The 14,210-nt window shown below is 52.1% G+C and overlaps 1 protein-coding gene across 5 annotated transcripts in view; it reads left to right on the forward strand.

Annotated features, from left to right (window-relative positions):
- PRKAR1B (protein kinase cAMP-dependent type I regulatory subunit beta) overlaps positions 1–14,210 on the forward strand; it is a 97,859-nt gene that overhangs the window by 15,278 nt on the left and 68,371 nt on the right. For all 5 annotated transcript variants that reach the window (XM_081255452.1, XM_081255451.1, XM_081255453.1 and 2 more), the window contains exon 3: positions 12,516–12,686. In XM_081255452.1, the coding sequence (XP_081111578.1) occupies positions 12,516–12,686 (171 nt within the window). The remainder of the gene's footprint in view (positions 1–12,515; positions 12,687–14,210) is intronic.

Genomic DNA, 14,210 nt, shown 5'->3' on the forward strand with positions numbered 1-14,210 from the left:
TGAAACATAGTTGGAATCATGTTACGGATGCAATTTTATATTTTATGTTGTTCATTTGTTATACATTCTTCATGGTCCTCAGTGTAAATGATTGTGTAGTGTGTTGAGAAGATCCAGAAAAGTTTTCTCAATGTTTTCCTCATGATTAGACAGTTGAGTTGTTTCCAGTGTTTTAATATTAAAAATAACACCACCCATTTTTTAATTGGGTTGTTGGATTTTTTGATATTGAGCTCCATGAGCTGTTTGTATGTTTTGGAGATTAATCCTTTGTCTATTGTTTCATTTGCAAATACTTTCTCCCATTCTGAGGGTTGTCTTTTTATCTTGTTTACGGTTTCCTTTGCTGCGCAAAAGATTTTAAGTTTAATTAGGTCCCATTTGTTTATTTATTTATTTATTTTATTTTCGTTACTCTAGGAGGTGGGTCAGAAAAGATCTTGCTGTGGTTTTATGTCAAAGAGTGTTTTTCTCTAAGAGTTTGATAGTTTCTGGTCTTACATTTAGGTCTTTAATCCATTTTGAGTTTATTTTTGTGTATGGTGTTAGGGAGTGTTCTAATTTCATTCTTTTACATGTAGCTGTCCAGTTTTCCCAGCACCATTTATTGAAGAGGCTGTCTTTTCTTCATTGTATGTTCTTGCCTCCTTTGTCGTAAATTAGGTGACCATATGTGAGTGGGTTTAACTCTGGGCTTTCTATCCTGTACCACTGATCTATATTTCTGTTTTTGTGCCAGTACCATACTGTCTTGATTACTGTAGCTTTGTAGTATAGTTTGAAGTCAGGGAGCCTGATTACTCCAGCTCCATTTTTCTTTCTCAAGATTGCTTTGGCTATTTGGGATCTTTTGTGTTTCCATACAATTTTTTGTCCTAATTCTGTGAAGAATGCGATTGGTAGCTTAACAGGGATTGCATTGAATCTGTAGATTGCTTTAGGTAGTATAGTGATTTTCACAATATTCTTCCAATCCAAGAACGTGGTATATTTCTCCATCTGTTTAAATAGACATTTCACCAAAGAAGACATACAGATGGCCAAGAGACACATGAAAAGATGCTCAACATCACTAACTAGTAGAGAAATGCAAATCAAAACTGCAATGAGGTATCACCTCACACTGGTCAGAATGGCCGTTATCAAAAAATCTAGAAACAATAAATGCTGGAGAGGGTGTGGTGAAAAGGGAATCCTCCTGCACTGTTGGTGGGAATGTAAATTGGTACAGCCACTATGGAGAACAGTATGGAGGTTCCTTAAATAACTAAAAATAGACGTACCATATGACCCAGCAATCCCACTGCTGGGCATATACCCTGAGAAAACCATCATTTAAAAAGAGACATGTACCACAATGTTCACTGCAGCACTATTTACAATAGCCAGGACATGGAAACAACCTAAGTGTCCATTGACAGATGAATGGGTAAAGAAGATGTGGCACATATATGCAATGGAATATGACTCAGCCATGAAAAGGAACGAAACTGAGTTATCTGTAGTGAGGTGGATGGACCTAGAGTCTGTCCTACAGAGTGAAGTCAGTCGGAAAGAGAAAAGCAAATACCGTATGCTGACACATATACATGGAATCTAAATACAATGGTACTGATGAACCTGGTGGCAGGGCAGGAATACAGATGCAGACGTAGAGAATGGGCTTGAGGACACGGGAGAGGGAAGGGGAAGCTGGGGTGAGGTGAGAGTAGCAGTGACATATGTACACGACCAAAGGGTAAAGCAGCTGGAGGGAAGCAGCCGCACAGCACAGGGAGATCCGCTCGAGCTTTGTGACCATAGAGGGGTGGGATAGAGAGGCTGGGAGGGAGGGAGAGGCAAGAGGGAGGGGACGTGGGCATGTATGTATGCATATGGCTGATTCACTGTGGTGTACAACAGAAACTAACACAGCTTTGTGAAGTAATTATACCCCAATAAAAATGTATTAAAAAATAATGCCACAGGGACATATTTGTACATAGATTTATTTTTTCTCTGTATGTGGTAGTGTTTAGTACAGCTTTTCAGAGATGGAATTACTGAAATTCCAGGTGGAATTACCAGGTCACAGAAGTCTTGTGGGTGTTGTCAAGGAGCTCTCCAAACGCAGCATTGATTCAGCCCCCCCAGACACTGTGCTTGTAGCCACCCACCCTAGTCAGCTTGGCTGTCGTTTTCTTTTTTCTTTTTTTTTTTTTTTGCGGTACGCGGGCTTCTCACTGTTATGGCCTCTCCCGCTGCGGAGCACAGGCCCCGGACGCGCAGGCTCAGCAGCCATGGCTCACGGGCCCAGCCGCTCCACGGCAGGTGGGATCTTCCCAGACCGGGGCACGAACCCGTGTCCCCTGTATCGGCAGGCGGACTCTCAACCACTGTGCCACCAGGGAAGCCCCGGCTGTTTTAATTTAAAAGCCTGTTTTTCAAGGACTCCCCTGGCGGTCCAGTGGTTAAGACTCCACCCTTCCAACGCAGAGGGCGTGGGTTCGATCCCTGGTTGGGGAACTAAGATCTCACATGCTGCGCAGCCAATAAATAAATAAATAAATAAATGAACCTTAAAAAAATAAATAAAAACCTGTTTTTTAGTTGATAGGTGAACATGGCCACGTGACTTTAATCTTTGGTTACTTTCGAGGTCGCCGTGTAGGGGAGGAGTCCAGTCGCTGGCCTGTGTACGGAGGACAGGGGACTGGAGGGGGGGTGCTTGTTTCCTGCACCTTTGAAGAGGGAGGGTCAGGTGGGTGACGGTACATCCTCATGTAACTCTACTTGTTCACAGATGACCCCAGCCAGGTGACATGTCTCACAGGACGGGACTTCTCAGCCGGACCAAGGCAGGGAGCCCATTAGGAGGCCAGAGGCAGGGTCCAGGCCAGACCTGAGCTGAGGCTGCAGGGTGAAACTAGGGCAGAGGGTCTCAGCGGGGGACCTCTTGCCCCCAGGGGACATTTCAGTAGCCAAGATGCTTTTGGTTGTTAGACTTGGCAGGGGTGAGGGTGCTCCTGTCCCCTGGGGGTGGAGTGAGAGGGCCAGGTGGGCCGTTTTCTTTGGGGGGCCTTTCCGGTCTTGCTGGTGGATTGGGGGTGGGGTGAGGAAAGAGACATGGGCCGTGACTCCTCGGGTTTGGTCCGAGGCCTGAAGTCCTGAGCCAAGAAGGGGCCAGTGGGAAGAGACAGAGACACGGTTGAACAGGAAAAATTAAGAGTAAGGCTTCGGATGTGTTTAAATCGTCACAGGGACTATGAGTTTGGAGCTTGGGGGAGAGGCTGGGGCGAGCGCAGAGGCTGAGGAAGATTCATTGATCGTTCTTGCCTGGAGAGGCAATTTATTACCTGCCTTTGACAGGTGAGGACCGAGGTCTGGAAGAGGTAGGTGACTTGGAAGGCCTAGGCTCCAGGCTTCGGGGCTGATTTGGTGGATTCTCTGAAATCGTGTGCAAGCTTTTATAGGCGGGTGCATTTTACTGGGGAGAATGTCTCCAATGTTTGCAGTGGGTGTTCACATGGACCTGGGATCCCCAAATGTAAAGTGCCTTAAGGAGTCCTGAAACCCCACGGGGGGGGGGTCTCATTTCCTGCTGCGTCTGCTGAGCGGGGTGACCAGGGAGCTGCTTTGGCCTGGGAGCAGGAAAGGCTCTGGCTTTGGGGCCGGGGTGTGCTGGGTCCCGGGCCCCTCTCTCTGCAGGAGGCTGGCCAGGCTGGAAGCCTGGGGAGGAGCAGTTTTCTCCACTTGTGTCGAGAGCAGGAAGTGTGTTTGTGAGGCCTTGATAAGCACAGAGGCTGCAGCTGCCGGCACAGGTTGGTGGGGATGGCCCAGCTCTCGGGGTGCTGCCTTGGCTGGGGTGTGGCACCCAGTACCCAGGTCTTGTTGAGTGAGCCGGTGAGGAGGTGGCCTTATTCCAGGGTGGAGGCTTGAGGGGGGAAGATAGTCCATACCCGCTGGCCAAACACAGCCTTGGAGCTTCTCCAAGATTCAGTCTTGTGGCGGATCGTGTGATGATAAAGTCATCAATCCCTTTAATAATGGATTTTAAATTGTACAGGAAAGATTATTTTATAAAAATGCACCCACGACCCTGCACCTGTGTACCCACCCTACATTTTTCCGAGGACTTTTCTTGCTCCGCAGGACATGCTTACGTAAGGATGTGGATAATTGTATATATGTGCATTTTTTGTTTGCTTTTTTCTTCTTAATAGCATTTTTTATTGTGGTAAATAGAATTTACCATTTTGGCCTTTTTTTAGTGTGCATTTCAGTGGCATTAAGTGCACCCACGTTGCCTTGCATCTGTATTAGTAGCATTTCTGTGGCCTCTTGTGGCTGTAAAGTTTTCCATGACATGGATGCATCATCGTTCCATCGTTTTGTGTTTGATGGCTTTCAGTTTTTTTGTTTTTTTCCGCTCCAGAAAACACCTTTATGCCAAGGAAATGATTTAACAGAAACACTGGGTACCTATGCAGGTATTTCAGGAAGGGCCCTGGGGGCCGCGTGTCTGTGTGTTGGCGGCTCTTGAATCTTGTCGCCCATGTGCTCCCCAAGGACCGGGTGAGCTTGTGGCCTTGCGGCCCTGAGCCCCCCACCCTTTCCCGAGCCCTCGCCGATGCCACTCTGCTCTCTTTTGTGGCCGTAGATGCCTCATCCAGCAGGCTTTCCTTCCTGGTGCAGTGATGGCTTCCCTCTGGTCCGTTGCTCAGACAGCCGGTGACCCAGGCTCACTCTGTGCCTTTAATGAAACAAGCAAGTTACGCTGTGTTTCCCTTGGGGAGAACCCGGCCCGTGGCTTCCGTGGAAGTGAATTCTGTCAGGGCCCACGTGGCCCTTCCTGTGGCTGTGGTCTACACTGGGCATCAGATACATCCGGTGACTGTGTGGAGGATCAGCCTGTGTTTCCTGGTGACCAGCACTGCATGTGTCGTTCTGGTGGCAGACAGAAGCGTCCATTGGCGGGACTGGCATTGAAATCCCGAGGGTCTTGGAGGGGTGGTCCATCCCCCCGGCACGTTGATTGCCCAGGTCTTCCGGTGCTGGGGGGCCACCGGGGAAGCCAGGGTGGAGGGGGTGAGTCCGCGTTCAGCCCGGGGGCCGACAGAAGGCCGTGCCCTGCGGGTGGCAAGGGTCATCGTGGGGCCGTTTTCGGGGAGCACGCTCTCTGGACGAAGGCTTGTCCTCGGGGCGATGGGCTTAGTGGCTAACGCGGCGGGGGCAGCTCGGGCCACCCTGGAGCTGTGGAAGGCTGGAGCTGCGGAGACGGTCGCTGGAGCATTGGGTGGGCCGGAGGCTGGGGCGGGAGGCCGTCTGGAGGTGGCAGGGCGCGGGGACGGTGGTCCAGGCTGTAGTCTGGGTGTGTTCTGGTGGCTGCCCGTTCTGCAGCGTGGAGAGGCCCCGGGGAGGCTGTGCGAGCGAGGGGACGAGAGGCGTGTGCGAAGTCTCTGTGCCTCCCTGTGATGTTTGCTGCGAACCTGTAACTACTTAGGGAAACCAGGTCTTTAAAATTAAAAAGGAAAAGAAAGCGGGTGCCCCCAAACCTTTGGCCCCGATGGTTTCTTCCCTGGTCGTTGCCATGTCTGCTTCACTGAGGGGGGGGCGGGTGTCGGGGAGGCCGAGTGGGTGGGGCGCTGGGAAGGTGGAATGAGGAGGGTTTGCAGAGCAGCTGGGGTGCGGGGGCTGGGGTCCCCAGGGTTCTGAGTGCGGGTGGGAGGGTCCTGGGCGCTCTTAGACCGGGTAGCCGGTGCCAAGGTCTGCTGGAGGGCGGTGGAGGCAGCGAGCTTTGCGGGAGGCTGAGGCTGGGGGTGCAGGGGTGGCTGGAGACACTGGTGGCCAGGGTCCTCCCCAGGCCCAGACGGGCCTCAGAGCACCAAGCAGCGCTTCGAGAGAAGGACAGCCAACACTGATATGCTACTATTGACTAAAGTCCACGGCGCCCCTGAGGGTTCGCTCCTGGTGTACAGTCTGTGGGTTTGGACAAACCTATGACATGTTTCCGTCATCATAGCGTCATGCAGAGTAGCCACTGCCCTAAAAATCCCCTTTGCTCCACCTGTCCGCCCCTCCCCCCACAGCCCCCGGCAACCCCTGATCCTTTCACTGTCTCCATAGTTTCTCCTTTTCCAGCTACAGCGTTTAGCCTTTTCAGACTGGCTTCTCATGACTTAATATCAGCTCATTTATTTATTTATTTATTTTTTTATTTTTTTGCGGTACGCGGGCCTCTCGCTCTTGTGGCCTCTCCCGTTGCGGAGCACAGGCTCCGGACGCGCAGGCTCAGCGGCCATGGCTCACGGGCCCAGCCGCTCCGCAGCATGTGGGATCTTCCCGGACCGGGGCACGAACCCGTGTCCCCTGCATCGGCAGGCGGACTCTCAACCACTGCGCCACCAGGGAAGCTCCTAGCTCATTTATTTTTATTGCTGAATAATATTCCACTGTCTGGATGGACCCCAGTTTACTTATCGATCACCTGCTGAGCGACATCTTGGTTGTTTCCAAGCTTTAGCAATTGTGAATAAAGCTGCTGTACAGGTCCGTGTGTAGGTTTTTATGTGATGTAAGTTTTAACTCATTTTGATAAATACCAGGAGTGCAATTGCTGGGTTGCATGAAGACAGACACCAGATTGTCTTCCAGAGTGGCTGCACCAGGAGTTCCCTGGTCGTCCAGAGGTCCGGACTCCACGGTGTCCCTGCCGAGGGCCTGGGTTCAGTCCTTTGTCGGGGAACTCGGATCCCACGAGCCGTGTGGCGTGGCAAAAAAACAAGACAAAATAAGACAAAAGCACACAAACAAAAAAAAACAAAGCGGCGGTGCCATTCTGCATCCCCACCAGCCACGGATGAGGGTTCCTGCCGCTCCACACCCTCGCCAGCCTTTGGTGTCGTCACCCTCTGGATTTTGGCTGTCCCGATAGGTGTGTAGTGGTGTCTCATTGCTGTTTTAATTCATGTTTCCCTGAAGACATATGAGGTGGAGCATCTTTCCTGTGCTTCTTTGCCATCTGGGAATCTTCCTTGGTGAGGTGTCCAGATCTTTTGCCTGTTTTCCAATGGGGTTGTTTTCTTATTGTTGAGTTTTAAGAGCTTTTTGTACAGTTTGCATACAAGTCCTTTTTCAGACATATGTGTTTCGCAAATATTCTCTCCCAGTTCGTGGCTTTTCTTTTCATTCTCTTGACTATATATAATTTTTTTTGTTTGTTTTTTGGCCACGCCGTGCGGCTTGCAGGATCTTAGTCCCCCGACCAGGGATTAACCCAGGTCCCGGCAATGAAAGCCCAGAGTCCCAACCACTGGACCACCAGGGAATTCCCTGACTATATATAATTTTGAATCCTGCTTTTTAGTGTTTTAAACCAAACTTTATATGATTACTAAATATATTAAAAGTATGATTTAGTGGTGCAGCATATCCTGTTACATAGATGTCTCTAACTTGATTTAAGCAATCTCTTATTGTTGCTTGTTGGATTAAAAATTTTTTTTAAGCACTGCAGGGGCCATTCTGGTACAGATATCTTTTTGATGCCTCTCATTGTTTCCTTAGGATGTATTTTAAGAAATAGAATTATGAAGCTCAGAAGCATCCACTGATAGTTGTGCCAGTTCTCCCAAAAGGTTTCATTCATTCATTCATTCATTCTTTCATTCCACCAATATTTATTGAACACTTGCTCTGTGCCGGACGCTGTTCTGGGTGCTGAGGACGTGGTGGTGAGCTCCCTGGGAAGCACAGCGTTTCCCATCCGAGCTTGTGTGACAGTGGGGCTGCGACTGGGGTGGACACGGCATCTGCCTTGTGTTGATCCGGTTACATCGGAGATCCTGGAAAGGTGTGTGTAAATCAGAACTTCAGAATTTGAGAATGAAGTACCCAGTGCAACATGTTATTTCAGGGGATCCCAGGATGAGTTTAAGTCTTTTTCTCACTCAGAAACCGAATCCTTTGACTACAACCCAATAAAGTTACAAATTATTAATAAAAAGATAGCCAGAAAAAAAGAGAAAGAGCCAGAAGCCGCTCCATACATTTGGAAATCGATAATGAGCTTTTGCATGGTTTATCAGTTAAAGATTGTCATGATAAAAAATTAGGAAATATTTAGGTTGAGTGACAATAAAAGCATTGCATGTCAAAACATGTGGAATGCAGCAAAATTGGTACTTGCAGGAAAATTTATAACTTCATTAGAAGATAAGATGATAAATTAATGAGCTGTGTGTCTTAGTTTCCTAGGGTGCCATAGCAAATTGTCAAAAAATGGTCAGCTTAAAACAGATATTTACAGTTTTGGAAGTCAGAAGCCCAAAATCAAGGCTTTGGCAGGGGTGGTTGCTTCTGGGGGCGGGGTCCGCCCCAGCCCTCCCCAGCTTCTGGGGGCTGCCCTTGACTGGCAGATGCGTCACCAGACTGCCCCTGTGTTCGTCCCTGTGTGTCTGTCCAAACTTCCTCTTTTTATAAGGACACCCATTATGGATTAGGGCCGCTCTAATCCAGGATGACCTTGTCTTAACTTGATTGTATCTGTGAAGAGTTATTTCCAAATAAAGCCACTCTCTGAGGTTCTGGGTGGACATGAATTTTTGAGGGACCCTTTTGTAACCCACTGCCCAGGTGCCACCTGAGAAGCCAGGAATAGAGGAAGAAAGCAAGACAGAAACAAGGAAAAACTATAAGGGTAAAAGCAGAAGTTAATGAAGCAGAAATGGAAGAAATAGCAGACAATAAAATCAGAGTCTGACTCTGAAGAGTTGGATGAAACAAACATTGGAGAGGGCTGCCACGTCATGAAGAGACACACAAACGTAATTTGCCACAGGTTGGGGAGGAGGGGGGCGAGGGGTGAGCTCAGAACTGCCCACGTGCCCTGGTTCAGCTCTTCTCATCTGGGTGGACTCAGGAGGCATCTCCTCCAGGAAGCCCTCTTTGACTTCTCCTTGCTGAGGATGGTCTAAGAGCCTGCCACTGCTGGTGCAGCCCCTTGTACCTGGTCCTTCGGTGGTGCTCACCCGTTGTCTTGCTGTGACCGCCATCTCTGTCCTGTTTGAGCTCTAACAGTAACCTCCTTCATGAAAGAACTATGCCTTTTTCCCTGTTGCATTTTCTGTCTGAGGCCTGGTCTACAGAAGATGCTCAATAAATGATTGAAGCTCTCTGTTTCTCTTCTTGCCTTGCCGCTGGGTGGCTGGGTGCCCTGGACAAGTCCTTTACCCTAGGTATCCCCTACGAGGTACCCCTCACCCTGGGAATCCCCTACGAGGGATGGGGCAGCCGGTGTCCTCGCCCAGCCACGCCGGGAGTGGGGAGCGGAGGGGAGGGATGCCACTGTCCCAGGCATGTGTGCTGTTGTGTGTGGGGGGGTCAGCTCAGTTCTGGAAAATCTCCCTAGACCCCCCTGCGTGTTGTCTCTTCTCAGACTGGAAGGCTGCATTTCACCCCTCACGTAGGAAAATCGTGGTCAGAAGGTGATGAAGCACACCATTCATGGCCCAGGGAGCTCTGGGCCCCGAGGGCAGGACGGGGACGGTCCTTGGAGCTGCCTTACGCATTTTGGGGCAGATTCTGGCCGCGGAGCTTTCTGGAAACGCTGTTCCCACACTCTTGTTATGAAGATTCCCTTGGCCTGGATCGCCTGTCCTGACCCCGTGCCCTCTACCATTCGCAGCCAAGACAACTCAGCAGCGTGAAAACAGGAGACAGGAAGGGGGAGCTCTGAGAATTAGAGGTTTTCCTGGAATCTCCCGGGGGGGGGAGAGGGATGCCATCCAGAAATGACGGTCTTCTGGCGTGGTCGAGGCAGAGCCTGGGGGCGGTCATCCTACTGCGCCCTGGGGGGCCCTGGCTCCCGGCCCGCCGTGTCCTCTCAAAAGCCCCTGAAGTGGCTTCGTGTTTTGAACCACCTGTATCCTGCCTCATTTGACCCTTTGCTGCCAAAGACGGAAAATCATCTCTGTGCCAGGACAGTGCTGCTTACTGGTCCAAGAAAACAAGGCCTGGGCCACGGCTTTCTTGAAGACAAATGGCTTCTGGTGGCTGCACAGGGAGCCTGGGGTCCTCACCGTGACTGTGGACCCTGGGTCAGCCACTGTCTGTAGGGTCTGTGGGCCATTCCCAAGGCCAGGTCGCTCCGTTATCTCGAAGTCAGTGTGTCCAGAACCCAACTCAACGTCGGCCAGATGAAAACCAAACCAGTACACAGAAAGTGGCAAGGGTGTTGGGGGATGGCACTGCTGCTGGGAGTGGCTGGTGGAGACCGCCGGGGGGTCCTTCACTGAGCTGAGCACAAGCCCCCGTGGGACCCAGCATCCCTGCCCCAGGGGTATCCCTGCCCCAGGGGTATTAATGCTCCAGGGGTAACCCCAAGAATTGAACACAGTACCGAGACGCAAACCTGCACACTCACGTCCACGGCAGCGCTACGCACAGCAGCCAAAGGATGGAGCCAGCCCGTGGCCACCAGCTCACTAATGGATCATCGAGATGTGACACAGCGGAGTACGATTTAGCCACCAAAAGGAGGGACGTGCTGACACCTGCCACACACGGATGCTCCTTGAAGACTGTGTGCCGAGTGGGAGAAGTCTGACGCGGGAGGGCACACACCGTATGATTCTGTCCATGGCCATGTCCAGGATGGGCGGATCCATGGACGCAGAAGGTGGGTTAGTGGGTGCTAGGCCTGGGTGGAGGGCATGGAGGGACTGCCAGTGGGGTACCCGGTGTTTTGGAGTGATGAAACGTTTGGATCTAGCTGTTAGAGAGGTTTGCATAACATTGTGAATGTACTAAATGCCACAGGGTTGCACACTTTAAAATGGCTGATTGTTAGTTTTTGTGTTGTGCGAATTTTACCTCAACTTAAGAGAAGTCCCCTCATTTGCTGAGACAAGCGCTTCTCGGCTCCCTCGCTTCTACAGGAAGCCTGGGGTCACTTCCTCCCGACCTCACCTACATCACTGCCCACGCCTCTGCCCCGTGTCACCATCACCTCCGAGCCTGGTCACTCCCACATGGCCTGACCTTCCAGACGTCCTTTGGTGGCCTAGGGCCTCTGCTGGTTCTTCTCTCCTGGGCGCTGGCAGAGCCCCGGTGTCACTATAAACAGTTTACACTGCAGTGCAGGGGCCTTTCCCACTCATGTCTCCCAAATCCCGCTTTAAGACCCCACTGACTCATTTTTGTGTATATTATTGTTCTTTTTTTTTTTTTTTCTAGTCACACGGCTCGTGGGATCTTAGTTCCCCCGACCAGGGATTGAACGCGAGCCCTCGGCAGTGAGAGTGTGGAGTCCTCATTGCTGGACCACCAGGGAATTCCCTTACTGTTCTTATTTTTAATAATTTCTAGGAGCAAAGGCCTAGAGTCTCTCACTTGAGATGCAACTGACATTTCTATTGATAGTGAAAACTCGTGGTTCACAAGAACAGTCAGTGACGTTTGTAATGATTTCCATAAAAGTGGGAGTCTTACCGACAGTCTTAACTTTGAGTAGAATTAACGTACAATGTAAATAACACATTTCCGGCGTGTCACCCAGTAATTCACAAAGGGTGGGAAATAACCCAGTGACTCCTGGCTCCAGGGAGATGTTGGTGCTGGTCTCAGCAAGGATGAGATGACTGTTGTCACGGTAACAGAGGAGTGGCGAGCTGAGTACTTGGAAGGTAGTTCTGGAGCAATCGGTGGTTGCTGGTGTGTCCAGAGCTGACCCTCAGGGAAACCCCTCCTTCCCACCCACAAGGCACCTGGGGCTGTTCCTCAGCCTTGGAAGCGTTGGGTGTTGGACGAAGACCCTGTATATGTTGGCGTGAGTCGGAGCTTCTCTCCTGGCTTTGGCTGTTCTGTAGGGTTGTGTGTAGGTGCAACAGCTTGTAGAAAGGAACCAGCTGGTACCTCCCGCGACCATCCGGGGCCGTGTGCTGGGAAGCCTGGTCCCATCCAGGGACCAGCTGGTCGCCAGGTGGCTCTGGGGACATGGAGCTGGAGGGTCGGCCGTGGGAGACCCCGTCACCCCATGTACCTTTGCACTTTTTGGATTTTGCGCCCTCTGTGTGTAAACAGTTTTTAAAAAGCAGTAATGAAAAGCGCGGGAAGATAACGAGAGGTTTGCTTCCCTGTTATGCGCCCACCTCCTGTTTCCTGCATGTTGGTGAGCAGAGCGGGGGCACTTCCTGCCCTCGGGTGAACTGGTGGGGCTGGGGGGCCTCAGAGGCTCGCCGGGGCCTTGGACGCTGTGGGCTGAGCTCTGGAGTCTGGTAGCAACTTTGACACGTTGCTCAAAGTGGGAAGGAACAGAAAGCCTTCTGGAGCCAGGGCTCTGTGGCCGGCAGGGCTGTGGGCTGGGAGGCGGTGGGCTTGGAGGTAACCTTGAAGTCCAGGGAGGCGGGTCGGGCGGCCCCGGCTGGGATGCGCTGGGTCCCCAGCCTTCCTGGGACCCCATGACCTTCCGGGACGGACTCTGGGGTTCTGCCGAGATGGCCTCTCTTCTCACCCACTCTGCGTTGTCCCCCCTCCAGGAAGAAAACCGACAGATCCTGGCGCAGCAGAAGTCAGCCTCCCAGTCGGACTCGCACGACGAGGAAGTGTCCCCGTCGCCGCCCAACCCGGTGGTGCAAGCCCGGCACCGGCGTGGGGGAGTGAGCGCCGAGGTGTACACAGAGGAGGACGCCGTGTCCTACGTGCGGAAGGTGGGCCTCGACCCCCCCCCCCGCCCTGCACCCCAACCCGCATCCCAGGCGTCGGGGCCTTGGCCTCCCTTCTTCTTCCGGAAGGTCGTCGTGGTCCCCGCTGGCCTGAGCCCGGTGCGTACCTGCCTGAGGCTCTCTTAGGACCCCCCCACCCCCATGGTTCTGTGACCCCAGTAGGCTGGGGGCAGGGCGGGACGGCCAGGTCGTGGGGTGTGGGAGGAGGAGCCCCGTGTCTAGGGCCTCGTGGGTCCTATTCTCCTGGCTTCACCCTCGAGGCTGGACCCCAACCTCAGAGCCGCCCAGGGGTGCCCCCCCCCGCCCTGGACATCATCCTCCCTCTCTCTCCAGCCCTCATGCTGAGCAGGGCACACCTTTGTCAGGGGGCTCCCCGGTGTGAGCGCACTGGTGGCTCCGTGTGCCCCTGAGCCCTGCCTTGGACATGGGCCTGCCATTCCATCTTATGCATTTCTACAGCCAACTTTACTCTTTAAAAAATTTTTTAAATTTTTTGACCTATTACAAAAATTTATTTTAGAATATGGCAAAATGTGCATAGTAGAATTTACCGTCTGTGTCGGCTCAAGTTGCTGTAACAAAAGACTGGCGGCTTAAACAACAGACGTTTACCCTCTCACAGTCTCTAGGCTGGGAGTCCGAGGTCCAGGTGCCGGCAGGGTGGGTCCCTGGTGAGAACCCTCTTCCCTTCCTGGCCCCCAGGTGGCCGCCTTCTCGCCTGTTCTTGCGTGGCGGGCGGGCTGGGGAGAGCGAGATCTCTAGGTCTCAACTTACGAGGGTGCTGATCCTGTCTTGGGGGCCCACCTAAACCCAGCCACCTCCCGAGGCCCCATCACTAAACACCTTACCATGGGGGCTAGGGCTTCCACACGTGAATTTGGGGACAGTTGGGCCACAGCACCTCTTTAACCATGTTTAGCATCCAGGTCACATTCTCACCATTGTGCCGTGGTCACCGCCGTCATCTCCGGAACGTTTTCATCTTGCAAATCTGAACCTCAGTCCCCATGAAGCAACCATGCCCAGCCCCTCCCCAGTACTTAGTACTTTTATAATCAGGGAATAAAACCAGTAAAAGTGCAGCTTTAAAGCCCACCAGGGCACTTCACTTCTGTGGCCTTCCTCCCAAAACCCTGGACCCCTGTCTAGCCTGGAGGAGATCCCCAGACAAACCCAGATGAAGGGACATTCTGCAAAATAACTGCCAGTCCTCCTCTGAGAAACTGTCACAGACCAGAGGGGCTGAAGGGCCATGACGACTGCGTGTGGCCTGGGTGGGATCTGGGTAAAACCAAGGAAACGGGACAGACATGTGGGTTTAGTTGCTAGGATGGTACCCAGCTGGTTCCCCAAGTGTGATGTGTCACCACAGTAACCCAGGGTGTTATAGGAGGGGAGAGGGTGCAGCCTGTAGGGCACTTCCCCCCAAGGCCTGCACGTCCGAGCTGGTACACAGTGGTTGGAGCTGGAGTGGCTCTTCAGGGGGCTCCATCCTGCCCCTCAGGGATC

The sequence above is a fragment of the Mesoplodon bidens genome, assembly GCF_964165515.1.
Source record: "Mesoplodon bidens genome assembly, chromosome: 15".
Lineage (NCBI taxonomy): Eukaryota > Metazoa > Chordata > Mammalia > Artiodactyla > Ziphiidae > Mesoplodon > Mesoplodon bidens.